The 17641-nt window shown below is 42.7% G+C and overlaps 1 protein-coding gene across 2 annotated transcripts in view; it reads right to left on the bottom strand.

Annotated features, from left to right (window-relative positions):
* ZNF804B (zinc finger protein 804B) overlaps positions 1–16913 on the bottom strand; it is a 213856-nt gene extending 196943 nt beyond the window's left edge. The window contains exon 1 of one of the 2 annotated variants that reach the window (XM_048950852.1): positions 16724–16913. In XM_048950852.1, coding sequence (XP_048806809.1) covers positions 16724–16876 — 153 coding nt within the window. In that variant the 5' untranslated portion in view covers positions 16877–16913. The remainder of the gene's footprint in view (positions 1–16723) is intronic. The other variant, XM_048950853.1, reaches the window with a different exon arrangement.
* Positions 16914–17641: the final 728 nt, after the last annotated feature.

Raw genomic sequence — 17641 nt, 5'->3', positions numbered from 1 at the left:
TAGGTTCAAAGCTTTCTGCCAGAGAACATTCAGTGCCTTTAATCCAAGCTGATTTAGCATGGGAAGTCACTGTGCATGTGTAAAACACATTGTTTTCCCTTCAAGAAAGAGCACAGCAAATCTGTATTTCGAAAACCAACAGAAGTCGCTGGCCTAAATTTTGAACCATCTGATATGACCATCATTTTGATACTTTCTTCTTTTGAGAATACAGGAAAAAAAAATAATGACATGATCTTGTTATTAATGGGAAACTCTTCTGTCACAAAAATTCTACAAAAATTAATCAGCCAACTTCTACAATGTGTTACATGTGTCTAATTTTGAGAAAAGGCAAAATCTTAATGAAGGAATGATAGTTTTTAAAGGAATACTGTTGGGTATCCTACATCTTAGGCACAGTCCTTTGCGGTAATACATTTCACTACATGTTTATTCTCAATATATAATAGTGCTGACTGTATATCTTGTTTGAAGTTTAGAAACATATATTCCTGATGACAATTCCGAATAGTGGATTACAATTTCTGATGTTTTTGTATGAGAGATTTGATCATATAACAGATCACTACACCTGCAGAATTAACTTACTTTGAAGACCTCTAAGCATCTCAGCCTTAAAGATCAGTTAAAATGAACACAGCTGTACAACCACTTAGCATTAACCTAAGCCAATTATGGTAGCAAGCAAATCCACAATTACCATATACAGTGATCTGAATGTAATCTATCTTTTTGCTTCAGAAAATAGTTACAGGACTAGAAATGTATTTCTTCTTCATGAAAAATAAAAATGTTGGTAGATAACTGGCATTATCATAAATAACTGGTATTATCTAATGAATCCTCTTTGACACCATTGTTAATTCACTGTGTCTATGATTACTTAATAGGATGATTTTGTATATCATCAACAAAAAATCAAGACCTCCTATATGCCATTTATAAACCAAAATAACACCGAGAAATCTTCTCAATTTCAGCACATGCAAGATCAAGCCCTTAATTCACATTATACATCACTGTGTGTGCACAGCATAAAATTAATTTGATGCATTAATTTTGTACTTTATATTAGTGCTTATTCTTAAATCCCTCTGGGAGCACAAAAATGTTCAAGGAGGTGACATGTGTCACTCTGCATGGCAGATTAATTGCATGGGAAATTCCCCATAAACATTTTTACGAGAGATTTTGCTGAAAACCATAAGAACCAAGCTCAGTAAAATTCCTTGAAACTGCTACAAGTAGCACAGATTAATTCTTGTACTAGCTACAGGGGAAATAATGTGCCTTTACAGCCTCTTGTTGCGTACAAATGCCAACCCTCTGTGCAGGGGTGAAGAAGCAACCTGCTGCTGAATGCTTGTCCCCAGCCTGCCACAAGCACTCAGAGCACATGTGACACTTTGCCAATACTAACAAATGGTTCAGACACAAATTATTGCACATCCGGCTAAAAACTACACTTCCTAGGGACATATCTACCATCAAATTTGTGCTCCTGCAACTGAAAAAGCTATTGATTCATCCCCTCCTTTGCACAAAGTCATTCCCAGCACCATACCTGAAGAAGGGAACCCTTCTTTTGCTCCTGACAAAAGCGGCACTTTGTTAGAATTTTAGTTTGTGATACAGTAAGCATCGTACTAACAGAGCAACAGTTTATAGTTTACACACCTTTAGAAAAAAAACTGGAATTACAAACAGTCAAGGAGATGTTTCTAGCACTAAAACAAATCACATACACATACTGAAAGCAGTCTTTCTTTCATCACGTTGCCTGAAAATCACCATACGCAGACTAACAGCACACAAAATATTCAAAATCCTATATAACACATATCTGTGTCTCTCAGGTGTCTGAGGATAGAAGCAGACCAGTGTCTGCAGGATAAACATCACAATGAGGCTGCAGCCTGTTTCCAGCTGTAGTTGTAGCCCAGTTCATTAACCAGCTACAGAGTGAGCAAAAATATCCTCACACACAACTGCCAAAATTCCATTTTCCAAACCTTCTACTTTTTTGTGTCAATTATTTTAGATCTACTGTCATGCTGCAGACCCTTGGTCACAGCTGAATGCTTTTTATCTAGCATGCTATCAGTAAAAGAACAAAACCAATGGCTAAAAATGTGTCTATTTTTGCATATTTAGTTTCCCCTATTTCCCTTTCCCTTTTACCTTCCCAAGGCAGTCCTCCACAGCACCCCCAACCTATGCAACCAGTAGTGACACTCAGTGCATCTCAGAAAGGCAGGATGAGCAACCCAGTCCTTCACAGCTCTGGCTTTCATGTTCTTCTGCAGCTTACCTCCTGAATGCTCTGATGGATACAGAGAGAAGTGACCATTAAGCTATCACAGTGAACCTGGTGTAGCGCTGTCATCGGACATGGCAACAGGACACGCAGAGTGTTTGTATGTATACACCTCAGTTAGAAAAACCAAAGCAATCTCATAAAACCTCTGGTATCCACTTAGATGCAATTTTCCTGATGTAGTTTTCTAGCAGCAACTTTCCAGACTTACCAAATCATCCCTTAGTATAACAGTGGAACTTACTAACAATGGGTAAAAAACAAAACACCTCCATCTCCCACTTGTCTAATGGTATCACCAACAGTGTGAAGGAATGAGATTACATGAAGGTGAGCCCCTCTTGCCTAGCAAAGCACTGTCCTCCACTGCTTCCCAATACTGAGCTGCAATGCTGGAAGCTTCCAGGTACCCCAGCTGAGACAGCAGCCTGCTCTGCACTCATCTGCACAACTGAAAAAGCAAGGTAAATTTACACTCTTGTGAAGAGACCATATCTTATTGTCTTCTACTTTACCAAAGCACAAAGTCTCATTGAAGTCATTTAGAGCACAATTACTCCTCAAGCAGCCCTATGGATAATGGATAATCTGGTACATATTATGTTAGAAGAAAGTACCGGCATAGTAACACTGCAGTCCAAGAAGAAAACAAACTAACAGAAATCCCTCATGGGGCAGTTAAATATATAAGCCCAGAAAACTCAATTTTACATTGTTAATAAAATATTGTGCATTAGATTCCAAAATAAACCTAACAGTCACACACAGGAAAATAATCACTGTGTCAACAACTGCTGTTAGCTAGCCTAGTCACCAACTTGTACGCAAAAATGTAACAGCACAGAGCAAGTTACTAGCCTAATAGCAGATACTGAGCTAATACTAAGATATTTATTATTATCAACTAATATGAGGTCTAAACAAAATCTGAGGACCAGAACCACACTGACATAAATAAGTCTTGCAAACGGCAATCAATTAGCCACATTGATTTACACAAGCTAAAATCTTCCCCTGAGTCGATGGCCTCTGGGTGCTTCTGTTGCTTGCGCATTTAAAAATGCTTGAAGGAACTGTGTAAAGCACTCCAATAAACTCATTATGATTCATAAATGTTCTCAAACCCGCTCTTTATCTTTGAAACTTATTGTCCAAGTAGCGAAGTTGAGCTGTGTACCATTCAGCTAGCACATGCACGCCACACATACCAGTACTCTGCCTATTGGAGGCTCAAGACAGACTTATAATTCTGTTTGTAATGCATGTAGCCACTCCATCTTGTCCACCCAGCAGCCTGCTGTCAGGAGATGCAGATGCTACTCATCAGTCTTTGGATATCACAACACAATCCAAGGTACAGCCCTATCTTCAGCACACCCTTACTGGAGCTGGAACCAAGGCTGGTAGCCAAGTAGAGCCATGACATGACTCAAGCACTTGTATGAAACTGTCAATACTGTTTTGTTTTTACAGTGCTTCCCAGCACAATTTTGGGTTGTGGTCCCTGCCATTGTCACAAAGCCCAGTTACAGTTTGGGGATCAACAGAATATGGGCAGTGCTCCCAGCAGCCAGTTAGGAAAAGGCTCCCTTGTTTCAAGGTGGAAGAAAGAGTGTGGCCATGGGGGAAAACATTGTCAGTGTCTGCATTTGCCTGCACGGCTCTGTTGCTTCCATTTTTGCTGTGCAGACATGGTGGCAGAGTTCCTCTGATAGGATCCTGGTCTCAGTATCCACTCTGTTTTATTCTATAGAGAAGTTACAATTAGTGGTAAATGCAGAAGTGTTATTAGGCCTCAGCTTCTTCTAAAAAATGTAAGCCCATGATAGAGTGCAGAGTGGGAAAGCAGAGGGCAGTCCCACAAGGAGAATCCATAACAGGTTTTCTACCTAGTGTTCAACACAGATATTTGTTCCTATCACAGACGCTTGGGCTGGTGAAGACACTTAGGCATGAAAATATTTTATGTTGGTTTCCCTTTAGAGAGTACCTCCCTTTGTTTGATAATATATAAACACCACTGCTGAGCAATTCAAAATTCCAATATACATTCAACACCCTTGTGCCTTTCAAAGACACCTGCAAAACCATTCTGACACATCTGTGGGTTTGTTTCTTTCTGTAGACAGTTACAAGTTATACAAGTTTTCTTCTGCTCTATCTGATGTTATATCAGAGAGAAAAGGTCTGAAGTTTCTATTAAATATCTAAAGGGAGGTGGGAGGCAAATGGATGAGACAGGCTCTTCTCGGTGTGTAGAGACAGGACAATGAGTAATGACATAAAACTTGAATACAAGAAGTTCTGTACTAACATGCAGAAGAACTTCTATACGGTTAAGAGTGATGGTGCATTGGAACAGGCTGCCCAGAGAGGCTGGGGAGATGTTCAAGACCCAGTTGGACGCCTACCTGTGTGACCTACTGTGGGATACCCATTTTAGCAGGGAGTTGGACTTGATGATCTCTTGAGGTCCTCTCCACCCCCTGCAATTCTGTGATTCTGTGATACTAAAACATCTGGCCAAATACGTTGCACAGACTAAACTGCTAACTGTGAGGTGACTCCAGCATGTGTAAAACCTGAGCAAGGTTCAAGACCAAGAAGCAGTCAAGATGAAAGAGTTAGGTGGAGCAAATATGGCAATAGTCAATGACTACTGCTGCCCCGCAAAAAATAGAAACAGTAAATTTACAGTTTCTAAAAGAAATACAAAATCAAACCTCACACACTGAGAATGTACTGTTTTGAGGTCCTCCAGTTTGCATGGAGTTTCTCCAGATTTACATCACAGAAATGATGTGTGTTTGGGCCTGATTTCAGGTGGTGTGAGGGATTCACAGGCATACAGAACTGGCCATACAGGCAGAACATCAGGAGCATCAATCTGATGCTCACCTTGAGGTAAGATAGATGCCTATACATCTCTATCTCTACAAAAGTTCTTAGGACTGTTCTCTGGCAATGGGGGCATGGCAGCCTATGTCAGTGCAGTGAAAGTCTTCCAGCTTCCAGAAGCAAGTATTCACATGTAAACTGTGTGCTGGTAATGGCCCTGCCCTATGCAAATTCTCAAACCTTCCCCAGGTTTGGGAGAGGGCTGCAAGGTCTGTGACACAAGAACACTGGAAACTGCTCACAATTTTATAGCCTATCTGATTAAGCTCCAAGGCTTGGCACAGCCGTGGTGTTGTTTACTAATACAGATGCAGCCTTTGAGGCTTTGAGCCTCCGTGTATTCTGTGGTGAACTCATTTACTTTGCAATTAACCTCTCCGTTCCCATTTATTGTACCCGCTTGCTTTCCTCTTTCCAGTCACTTCTGAAAACCAAGCCACCTCCACACCTGCCAGCAGAAGTACTTACTGCCTTTGTTCACTGTCCTTCAGAGCAGAGGCAAGGATTCACATTCCTATTGTTTCTCCTCCTCACAGTGAAGTAGAAGTACGGTGCACAACTGCAGCACTAAATCACTGTACTTGAGGGCTCATTCTGTTCTTAATATGCAGATCTTATCAAAATATATTAGTACCATCAAGTAGAAAATTGATATCTCTATGTTTCTTCAGATAGCACATACCCTTTATAACTCTGTAAGAGTTTTGCACCCTACAATTTATCATACAGTATGCTATAATCAAAAACATCAATCTTTTTAAGGCTGTTGAATGCCTAATGCCTCATTCACCACCGTTATTAACCAGAGGTTAGAATATAAACATAAACTAAGTACATAACAATAAGAGCAAAAAATATAATTTATTTTATGATATATAAGATGAGCAGCCATACCTTTTTTTAAGGAGACAGTTTAAAGGAGTTTTACATATTTAAAACTCTTCAGGGTAACGTACTGCAATCACTTAATCAGTTATTATTCTTTGCCTGCAATCAGGAATCTAATTAGGAACTATGTAACTGTTCTCAGGCAAATGAAAGGGCAGGAGCTGAACTCTGTATGGATGTGGAAAGAAAAGCTGTCAGCAATGTGTCACAGCAGTGGTGGTCTCAGCACTATTCTAACTGATCATTCTGCTGAGGACTGTGATCATGGGGCTTTTGGTGGGTTTGTTGGGTTTGGGGTATTTTTCTAATGAATACTCAAGATTACAGTATACTTGGTGCAATGATTAACTGCAGAAGCTTCTAAAACATGCATTTTGAGTACTTTTTAAAATAATTATTGTACTCTTCAGACAATGCTCTTTGGAGTGTAGAAAGGCAACAGTACTGCAATTAGACATATTCTGACAAAAAAAAAAATCAGGGTAAGCAACAGTATTTGGATAGAAGGGAAAGGCTTGAGGTCCTTATTACTAAGGTTAATAGATGAACTCTAGCTTGAAAAAGAAAAACTAGAAGTTTCTCTGCTGAAATATCTATACACACTTACCCTATTTGTAAATATCTCATAAGCCTCCTTTACTGAGGCTTAAAGAATGGGTCTTCAAGAATAGATAATGGAAACAAAATATTTTTTATATGGATTTTAAGAATGTTTCTCACCCCTTGGTTTTGTTGACTCTGAAGATTACGTGAGCGCTGTTAAGTCATTCTGTAAACTTGGTTAAACTCTTTTCAAGGAAACTTTTTTTTTTACTTCCAGTGATTTGCTGTTAAAGGCTGATCCCACAACCTGCAGATATCAAATTCAGTCACCTACACAATCTATTGTATACTATTTAAGGTGATAAAATAATGCTGTGAACAAATAGATACCCAGACTGGTAAACCTTTCTCCATTAGAAGTCATAAGACAACCCTTGGATAGGACACTTTCTTTCAGCCATCACTTAATCTACTTTATAGAATGAAAAACCCAATTCTGTCAATAACTCTTTTTTCCAAAAACTTCGCAAAAAGAAAACTTGTTCCTTAATAGTCAGAAGAGAGCTCTACACCAGTGCTGCACAGATTTATTAACCTAGCCAAAATGGGAAGTGTATCTTTCTCCTCCAAGTGTCAAGATTTTCAAATAAGACATATCCTCTAGGGATATGTATTTTTTGTAGTTTAACTTCTAAAACACACTTATTATAATGCTAAGCAATAAAATAAATACAAGGGCTGCCCTGAAAGTAATGCCCCCTATTTTATCATGTTGATTGTATGACAGCACAGGTTGAACCTTCCAGCCAGTATTTCATATTTTGTTGCTGTGGGACTGATGGCAGCAGAGGAGCAGTTTGACAAAATGGCATCTGACACAGGAGTGCAGATGAAGCAAAGGTGTGGAATTGAACTCCTCTGTGCAGAAAAAATGGCACCCACTGACATTCATTGACGCATGCTGAATGTTTACGGATACCAAATAGTAAACGTGAGTGCACTGAGACGGTGGGTGGTGCATTTCAGCAGTGGTGACAGCAACAGTGGGTCACCTCCACTGATGTAGATTTTGACAAGTACGGCATGCAGACTCATTTTCATTGCTGGTGAAAATACACAGCTAATGGAGGTGACTGCATTGAAAAATTGTGATTTGTAGCTGAGAATTTGCACTATCAAATACTGCTATTGTATTTGTTTTGATTGTACTTTCTACAGAAATAAAAAGGAGGCATTACTTTAGGAGCAACCTATGCATATTGCACAACATATGCCTCCTACAAAACTCCTGTACCACATGGTGTATACACGATGGTGCTAAACAGATCTTCAGCAGAAGATATAACAAAAGACAAAAACAATACACTTGTATATTCAAGGTTTATTTCAATGTCATTTTTGTTTCATAAGATATGAATACAATTTCTGCATCAGAGAACACACATCTGTGATTTTTCTATTGATTATTAGTAACAACAAACATTTATCACTCGCTCCCAGAAACAGAACTGTCTGCATGTTATTTGTTTTGTGCTGTCTCAGTCACTGCTCAGCCTTCCTCATGTTGATTCTCAGCCATACTGAATAACTAAGCGTATGGGTATCATTCCAATGAAAATTCAAAATCTTTGTACTAAAATCTTTGAACTAGAACTGTCTACCAGTCTTTTTTGACTTGGCTAGCTAAACTATTTTTCCACATAGGTTTTGTTGTCTTTTCTTTACAGCAACCTAAGTGTATATCTAACACTGAAGAAGTCACATGCCAATGTCCATTTAAGTAGATGAATGCAATACAATATCATTAGGTCTCTGTCAAGGAAGAACAAAAGTACAGCTTTGTAAGGACTGCAGTTAAACATTCAGAGAGCCAGGAATAGCTGTATGCAATGGCATTTACAGGGTGCCTAATTATTATTTTATAAGAACAAACTACTTGCATACGCATCACATTGTGTGCTCGTCTTTTGCTATATGGGGACCTGCATGACTGTGCATTTTTATTTTTTTTTTTCCAAACAATCTTCAGTAACTGTGTGATGATTTATGTGCTCATGAGACAGCAACTAGGTGTGCAGTGCCCTCCCTGCAGTGATGGCTCTGTCTCAAGGTGCGCTTTGGCATAGACCTGTTGCCCCACATGATTTGTGGCCACCCAGCAGGTTCTGCTCCTGTGCCATAACAGCTTCCAGCACTGCAAGGCAGTCAGAGCAGTATCTGGAAATAAGCAGTGCTTTTCCCACATAGAGAAGTCCTTTTAATTATCCAGTACACTGATCACTTGCCATTTGGGCCACTGTATTCATCAAGCAACCAATGTGAGATCACTGCAAATTCTTTCCTGTCTATCTGTAATGCATCACTAAAAGCTTCTTGTGACCATAGACAAGGGCACAAAATATCGATATTTGATCCTAGTTTTCCTGGTTAAATATAGAAGGGCATGACTGCACATCTTTTTCTCCTTTTCAGAACATCTGCCCCAGAAAACATCAATGGTCTGAGCTTTTCACACAACACAAAGTCATTCTTCCTCTGCAGATCTGATGATGAGCACAGAAAACAAGAAAATTAGCATAGACAAATCATTTGTACTGATCACTGCTGAAACCTACAAAAACTGCAAAAAGTGTATGAGAAACAGAATACGAAAACTTTTCTTTGAAAATAGCATTAAAAATGCATATAACAGCTACATATGACAACTATAAGAGTTTGCATTTCCAGCAGACCACAAATCATAGCAGTCATACAGTCCTTATTCGTAATTTCAGTTTACACCTATTCTATAGATGGGATTTTTAACCCCCAAATTCTACCTACAGGTTATTTTACCATCAAAGGGTGTTTTTAGGAAATTGAGGCCTTTGCTTTCCAATCTAGTTTCACATGCCTTCCTTCCTAACACGTTACAATCTAAACTGGAAGTGCAAGCTACAGATATACAGCCGATTACAACTGAGAATTTTCTCAACATCAAATACATCTCTCCAGTTCAGTCTGAGCAGAATATAGATGGAATATTTCTGTTGACACAAATGCATTAGATCTGTTTTAGAATGTGTTCCAGGGAAAACATCAATTGAAAAATTGGTATCAACTAGAGTTGATTAATGTATGAATTGTTTCAGAGCTGCATGCAATCTCCCAGCAATAGTTCTGTTTCTTTACTTGAACCAGCTTGCCAATTATCATTATGTGTAACTACGAAACTGGGACAAAATGATGATGATGATGTTTACATCTTATCCAGTATGCACATAAATTTAGTCTAGTATTAACAATAGAAAGAAAAAAAAACCCACCGCAACAAAAAGTTGTCATTAAGGCATCTTACAACTGGGTACATAACAGTGTGCTCTGAGCAGCCCACAGCATTTTCAGGCATGCAAACATTCCCCAGGACAAATCTTGGTACTCATCCACAGTACCTAACTGCACAAAGCAAGCAGACACATGCCCACAAAAGATACAGAAATGCAGAACTCTGAATACCTACATCCAATATTACAGTGCCTACCTACAGCATCACCTGTGCATACTGTCATCATAAACCGAGTTGTTTTAATACTGTTCATTCAGTGTTTTGAAGGTACGAAAAATAACAGCAGAGCTGGTTGAACCTTGAAAAACCATGTTTCCAACTTTTGATAGGGATGTGAAATGAATGTGAAGTGGTTGTTTTAAAGAATGCATTTATTGCTATTCAAAAATGTTTGGATGCATGGAGTTCTGCATGCACATATGTTTGCAAAATGTTTCTCCCAATGAAGACCATTTAATTCCTTGGATAATCAAACTGGAATCTTAATGGTATCCTCAAGTGTTTTCAAAGAATGGGAATTCCAGCTTCTGCAGCCCATTTATGCATCTGTACTTATCTTTGCCATTGGGTTGTTCCTTGGATGAACTTCATTTGACCTTTTAAATAAACCGCCCCGATACATGATTTCTTTTCACTCTTGTACCTGTGAACAAATCTTTCACAGTAATATCCTAGATCTGCAGGTCTAAAATGATTACAGCTTCTGTTGTATGTTGTAACAAACACAATGCCATGGCTTCAAGAGTGAAGACCCACAATGCATCACAAACAACATGTCCTTCCAAGGAGCAAGGCTTATACAGGTGGGTAGAAAAATAAAGCAGCAAAACTAAATCTCTCACAGTGTATTACCAGTGGCATTTTTACATAGAACTATCTCAACAGGTAGTTAAAAATATTTCGCATTTCTATTTTTCCCTCAGAAAAATCAACACTTTCCCTCGGGGAACAGTTTTCCACACTCTTCTTAATGCATCCTACAGGTTTCCTAATACTAGTGAGAAAAATGACATTTGCAGGTAACAATGACTTTAGTCTTTTAAAATAATCAGTTGAGATGTAACGTTTGAGCCTTAACAAATGTTCCTGAAAAGTGTTACATGCCAAGGGAAAAAAAAAACAAAAACAAAAAAAACCCCTACCTTGTAGCCAGAGGCTCTATCAGGGAAAACCAAGTAGGAAGAAACACCAACTTCTTGGCCATTCTTTGAAAACTCTCTTCATTCTCCACTTAGCAACCTTTCACAAGAAGTTCATTCTTTCAATGATGTTTTTTATGCAGAGGATCATATCTCAAATGAAGGTATCTGCATTAATGTATTACTACAGCCTGGGTGAGTAAAACATGGTTGAGCCTTGAGTGAGGGTGCAAAAGGATGTAACAGCAATGTCTCACATTGGAAGTAATGGGCGAACAAGCATTGCCACATGCAAAATCAGAAAGGAACCAATCTAGATTTAAGAACTCAATTGAGGGACCAGTAAAAATATTAGGCTGCTGGAAGAGCCCAGTAAAACACAAAGCACCTGTTTAACATTACAGCTAATTGTGAGTGTAGGAAATGGCCCCAGAAGAAATTGGTTGAAGGCGATTAAATTTGATTGTAATTTTATATATAAAGCGTGAGGCCCAGTGACTGAATTGGAAACAAGATATGCTCAAAAGTCATAGATAAAACAAAAAAGGTTTAATACAAGGCATAAGCAGCAATGCTATATGCTTGAAGTATTTTTGAAGATTTATTTTTGTCTTCTTGCTTTGCAGAAATTCACAGAAAGCACAGAAAAAAGACCATAAAAATCAGAAAATAAGTTCACCTCAAAGTTTAGTATAGGCTCCATGAACACTTATGTTCTCCAGCATGCTGGAGGCACTAGGGTGACCAGGAAATACAGTTAGCTCTGAGATATGAAGTGCCCAGAAGCAGTGAGATCAGAAAATAGGTAGAAACAAGGCAACTTTCCTCACCTGTGTCTCTCCCTGCGTATGCAATGCAATGCACACGGCAGCATCTCAGGGAGCAGCACCTGCCCCACTCTCAGCACCATGCAAGGGTTCCCCCTGGCAGAAGCCCACCTCTGCACCTGGCAGCTCCCAGACATAAGAGTGAAAGCAACATTTTCTGTTTCCTTTCCTATTTATCCCCCCCTTTTTCTTTTTTTTCCCCTACTTCATTTTTAGTACAGTTGTTTTGCTTTGTTTTGTTTCCCTTTCTTACCATTGGAACTACCCAAATCCCATTGCTTGTTGGAGCTTCTGGTTTACTACTGGTCACTTCATACTATATATCTTAAGGCTTTGCTTTCTCCGTCACGCAACTCTTCCAACAGTGCCCACAGCACAACCTTCCTCTGCCTTCGGAGTTGTTCCTCAGCACTGTGTGTGTGCCACCAACAAGAGGACTGACATCAGTGACTCCTAGGTTCTGTGGTCTTCCACCTGATCACACAGAGGCTCCCTCCTTTCAATGTGTGGCCATCCAGATCCCATTTCACAACGTACACCATGTCTAGTAACTTCTTAAATGCTTTCTCAGAGCTCTGCCTGGCACAAGTCTCTTGCTGGTGGCAAACACCAACTCCCATTATCTGCTCCAGACTCATCCATATTGGTGTTTTCCCTTTAACTTAGACAGATGCTTGTGCTATAGCTCTGCTGTTCTCTAGTTATGGTCCCTAATTCCGCTGCCACCCCTTCATTTTCTAAGGTTTCAAATACCCAGTGCTGTTATCTGCTGTGGAGAGTAATGAGGTGCTGCTCAGCACTGGTTACACTTGCTTTAATGCTGGAACAGCACGTTTGTGGCTTGGTATCAACTAAACAGTCATTGTTTCCAAGTAGCTGCGAGGGGCTTATTTATTGCTATTGGAACCTCTGAGCTCAGGGTGAGGGCTGTGCTTTTCAAAAGCCAGCTCTGTGCAACACAGCAGCACTTCCCACCCCCAACATCCCACAGAAATTAGGCAAACCGTAAGTGCAGCAGAGCAGCTGCCTGACAGACTGATTAGAAAACGGTGTAAAAACGTGTGAAAAATACTGTATTCAGCTGAAGCTGCGGGGAACAACGGAAGGAAAATAATTAGCCAAGTCATATATTGGCCAAGGCACTGCGTCTTCTCAGCCTTCTATTCCCTTCATCGTACAAAGGGATCCTTAAATAACTGGTAGTAAACGAGGCTTTGTTTATATCTCACCTTAAAAAGCTACAAGCAGAGCTGTGCACCCTAATAGCATCGTTGGCTCTGACGTGATTCATAGGCAAGGGGGCCATCTGCTGAATTCCCAGCACTGCTTTCTGCTGTATCCTGCAAGGTTTTACCTGGAAGTTGCACAGCCGTGTCCCCTCCAGCGCCAGCACTGCCAGGCTGTGAGGTGACAGCACGCCTCTGGGCAGGCCTGGCTGCAGGTGAGCACTGCAGCACATCTGCCATGGCTGCAAAACCACAGCCAGCAAGTGAGCACAGCAATCCACATCAGGCTCAAAAATCCCACAGACAATATCCCGGTCTGAAATGCACGCAAGAGCTCTGCATCAAAGTGCATTTCACTAAGTAAAGATTTTCAGAGTGAGAAAACTTCCTACTGCTTGCTCATAATATGGTCATGAACAGAACTTTTCAGGCAAAAGCTAAATGCCTGAGCATGGAATCAGCTCTCTACAACAAGCATTTCCACCCTACACTTACTGCCCTCAGCAGTGCTGGCACTGCCAAACCCAGTGCTCTCTTTCCTGACACTCAACTCACTGGAATTTGTTTCTCATTCCATTCTTCCTAAACTCATCACCATTTACTTCAGAACACAACTTCCCAACTAGTTTTTCCTACACAGAGAAACGATCAGAGGAAATGTGGAGTTTTGGAGACTTTATAACAACATTGCCCCAGGTCAACATGTGCAGATGAAGTAAGTTATCTCTGTAGTCTTCCTATGGCACTGAGGGAGGTGGTTTAGTGCTACTGCAGTGGCGGGTTGACATATGGACTTGGTGATCTTGCCTTTCCCAACCTTTATGATTCTATGCATCTTTGTTTTTGGTACTGCTACAGTGCACAGTCTCTCTATACTAGAAAGATGGATCACATTTGTTTCTGATGCAATAATAGCAAAGAATGCTAAATAAATACTACAGGTGCATCTAGACTGAAAAATCCTTGTTCACATAGCCGTGAAATTTGATAAAGGTATTTAAAATATTCACCACTGTTCTCATTTTGGAAAGCCTAGCCTTAAGTCTACTGACATTTCATGGTCTGTTAATACAACACTTTAAATATAGAAAGGTACACATTATACATTAAAAATTTTGTAGACTCATGAATAAGATAGCTATAGTATACAAGTAGAGGATTGTTTAATGGTAGGAAATATAACTTATAATCTTCAAGGTTACTTCCAAGGCTAGCATATAAAAAATGACTGTGAGACATAACCTGTATCTTCTGAAGTTACAGTCAGGAATTATTAAATGAAATAATTAAACAAAAATCACAAGGTATACAAATAAATGCCACTTGTTTGGGACCTACTTAGACACACAAGTGGTCTGAAGTTTAACTCATAGCTTATTGTTAAAGAAAATACAAAAACTTTGAAGGTACGTTTGTATGGTGCTATTTGCTGGTTTGTTGTTGTTGTTTTTTTTTTCTTATGGTGAAAACAGTTTTATTACCTCAATTATTACTAAATTCCAATACGGATGACTCCCACCTCCATAATATAAGAATATACCCAGGTGTTGTGTTCACTGTTCCCAGCCCTGAACACATTGAGGAGCAAGACATATACGGTCTGGAAAGTTGAAAGTTTGTAAGCACACAGAGATAACTCTGGAAAAATCACTGTTTTCAGTATGTAAGAGATTATGTAACTTGCCAACAAAGCATTCGTTATTTTTCACCTGAAACCTGGACTCCCCTATGAAAATATGAAAATAGCATACATAAAAGCAGTAGTAAAAGCTAATTACTAAACACTTATAAGTAAGAGCTCCAGATCTACAATTACCCAGAGCCAATAAAACGCCAATGCACCACACACCTGCACTCCCACCACTACCCGGAGCTCAGCCCAGCAACCGAAAAGCCTGACTGGCTGCAAAGGGTGCTCACTAAAACAAAAGACCAACAAAACAAAAAGAGGTATGAAAAAGTGAAAGTTTCCCCTCAGTACTTCAGAATGAAAGCTAAGGAGTGCTAAAATTCAGGGTTTCTTTTCTATATAAATGGTCAAAAATCATGTAAAAACATCCCAAATTCTGGTCATGTTAATCTCAAAACCAAAAGTATTGCTCCTAGCTTCAGGCTCAGGGAAGCTCAAAGGAAAGAATGTTCCTAAGGAGGGAAAGAGACTTGAGCTTTTTTTTCTCCTTTTCCACTAAACTCTCTAACTGACTTCAGACTAAAATACTTCATGAAGAAATAGATCTTGCTCAACATTGAAGTAAATATTGTTCCTTGATAAGAAAAATCAAAACTATTTCCTGATCTTGTATTTGTATTTAAAAATATGTACATTCCCCCACCAGTTAAAAGAACTGTCTCAAAAATGATTTGTTAACAAAGTCAGATAATTACATTCGTCTCATGAAGCATTTAGGCTGAGGAGAGCTGTGCGCACATTCACTGTGTAGGTAGGAAAAAAGGCAAAGAAGTTGGAAAGTGAAGGATGTGAGACACAACAATACTTGAGGGATAATATCTCCCGACATTTGAACAGGGTTTAAGTTCTACTGCGTACAGCACACAATACTCAGCGCAAAGTATTTACAATCATGCTTCCTCCCGCTTTAGACTATTGAGGTTTTTCACCTCTCAAACTGACGGGAGAAACCTCTCTCCTGCTCTGACTGCGACCCCTCTGCGTTTTGGGGGGTTCCACGCACGGGTTGAGGTGAGGGAGCGGACACAACTCAGCTGGAGCCGTGCGGCGGTACAGCGATGCGGTGCCGAACCGCACAGCGAGAAGCAGCAGGGAGGGAGGAACCCGCGGGCGCTGTGTCAGCGGGCTGCTGTAGGACACGGGGGGATTTCAGACGGAGAAGGAAATAGTGGTCGCTTTGCTTCATCCCATCACCGAAAGTCAAGAAACAGAAAGCACAGGCTTCATCATCACAGGCAGTTTCCTGAAGGCATTTAGGGTGCGGGCGCATTGTGGGGCACTGCCAAAGCCAAAGGACTAAGTAGTGGGATGGGGGCATCCCCGGCACCTTCGGTGAACGAAGCTGTCCGGACCCAGGAGTGCTCCACGAAGACGGAGCACGTTCCATTCCGGCCGGGGAACGCTTGGGATGCTTAGCGCCCGGAGGAGAGGCTGCGACGCACTGCTCTCCCCCCCCGCCCACTCCGGCTCCGAACGCCTATCGCGACCCGCAGGAACATCACACCGCAGCCCGGCGGCTCACCACTCTCGGACGTCCCCAAACTTCCCGCACCCTACGCCCAGGCTTCGGGCACCCCGGCACACAGCCAGCACGGGTACGAACGCAGTATCAAAACCTGGGACCAGGCACTGAACCGCCACACTCGAAGCCTCCCTCAGCGGCCGCCCCCAACTTCCCCGCAGAGCGCCGGCAGCGACCTTTCCTCCTCCTTTCCTCCCTCCCTCCGTGCGGCGCCGCAGCCCCACGCCTGCCCCTTCGGGGGACCCGCGGCCGCTTCCCCGCTCGAGAAACTTTTCCACGCTGCCCACCCACCCCGCGCCGCGCTCCAACCGCCCGCGTGGCCGTGGACCCCCGCCCCGCTCCTACCGTGCGGGGGACAAGTGAGGGAGGGAGCGCGGAGGCGGCAGTTACCGGCGAGCGAGCGCCCTTCTTGCAGAGCGGTCCCCTGAAGACGCCTTTGATGCCGCGGTAGTGCCCGTTGCTGAGGTGCCGGGAGCTGATGACCAGGTAGCACGCCATGCGGGGCCCCAGGCGGGCCGCCCGCTCCTCGGCGGCGGCGGCGGCGGCGCTACTCCCGGCGGAGCGGGAGCCCGCATGAAGGAGCGGGCGGAACCGCAGCAGCGATCTCCCCGCCGCCGGCTCATCCAGCGGCCGGCCGAGCGCTGCCAGCAGCAGGGCGATGCGCGGAGGGCGGCAGCAGCCACAGCACATCCGAGGGAGCGCGGAGGCCAGTCCGCATGCTGCTCCGCTGGCGGCAGGCAGCCCCGCGGAGAAGGGCAGCACGCAACTTGCACAGTCCGCCGCTGCTACGGCCCTTTCCCTCCCTCTTCCTCCTCCTCAGAGCAGGCCACTGGCAGGCGCGATCCGGAGGGGAGTTTCTCGGCGGCAGCTGCCCATGGCTCTTCCCTCCGGCCGCCCGCTGCCTGCAACCCCGCGTCGTGCCTTGCCGTGCCGCAGCCGGCGCCGCGCCTCACTCACCTCCGCCGGCGGCGGGCGGGGGCGGCGCGGGGCGGGGGCGGAGGAGGGGTCGAGCCGGCCGGGGGCTGGCGGGCGCGGGGAGCTGTGCCCGAGCCCTGCGATCCGACGGGTAAGGGGACCCTCTTCCTCCCCCTTCTCCCTCTCCTCGCCCAACTTTGCCAATGCCGGGAGCACCACGTCCTGTTCCCTGCCGCCCTTCCCATCCCCTCGGCCGCCTCTCTCCCGGCCCTCACGTGAGCCCCGCCGCCCCGCAGCACGGAGCCGGTAGCCGGCCGGGCAGCCCGCGGCTGGTCAATGTGCTGCACC

Source organism: Lagopus muta, chromosome 7 (assembly GCF_023343835.1).
Source record: "Lagopus muta isolate bLagMut1 chromosome 7, bLagMut1 primary, whole genome shotgun sequence".
NCBI classification, from domain to species: domain Eukaryota; kingdom Metazoa; phylum Chordata; class Aves; order Galliformes; family Phasianidae; genus Lagopus; species Lagopus muta.
The sequence above is the reverse complement of the archived record's forward strand: the minus strand, read 5'-3'. Positions and strand labels throughout refer to the sequence as shown.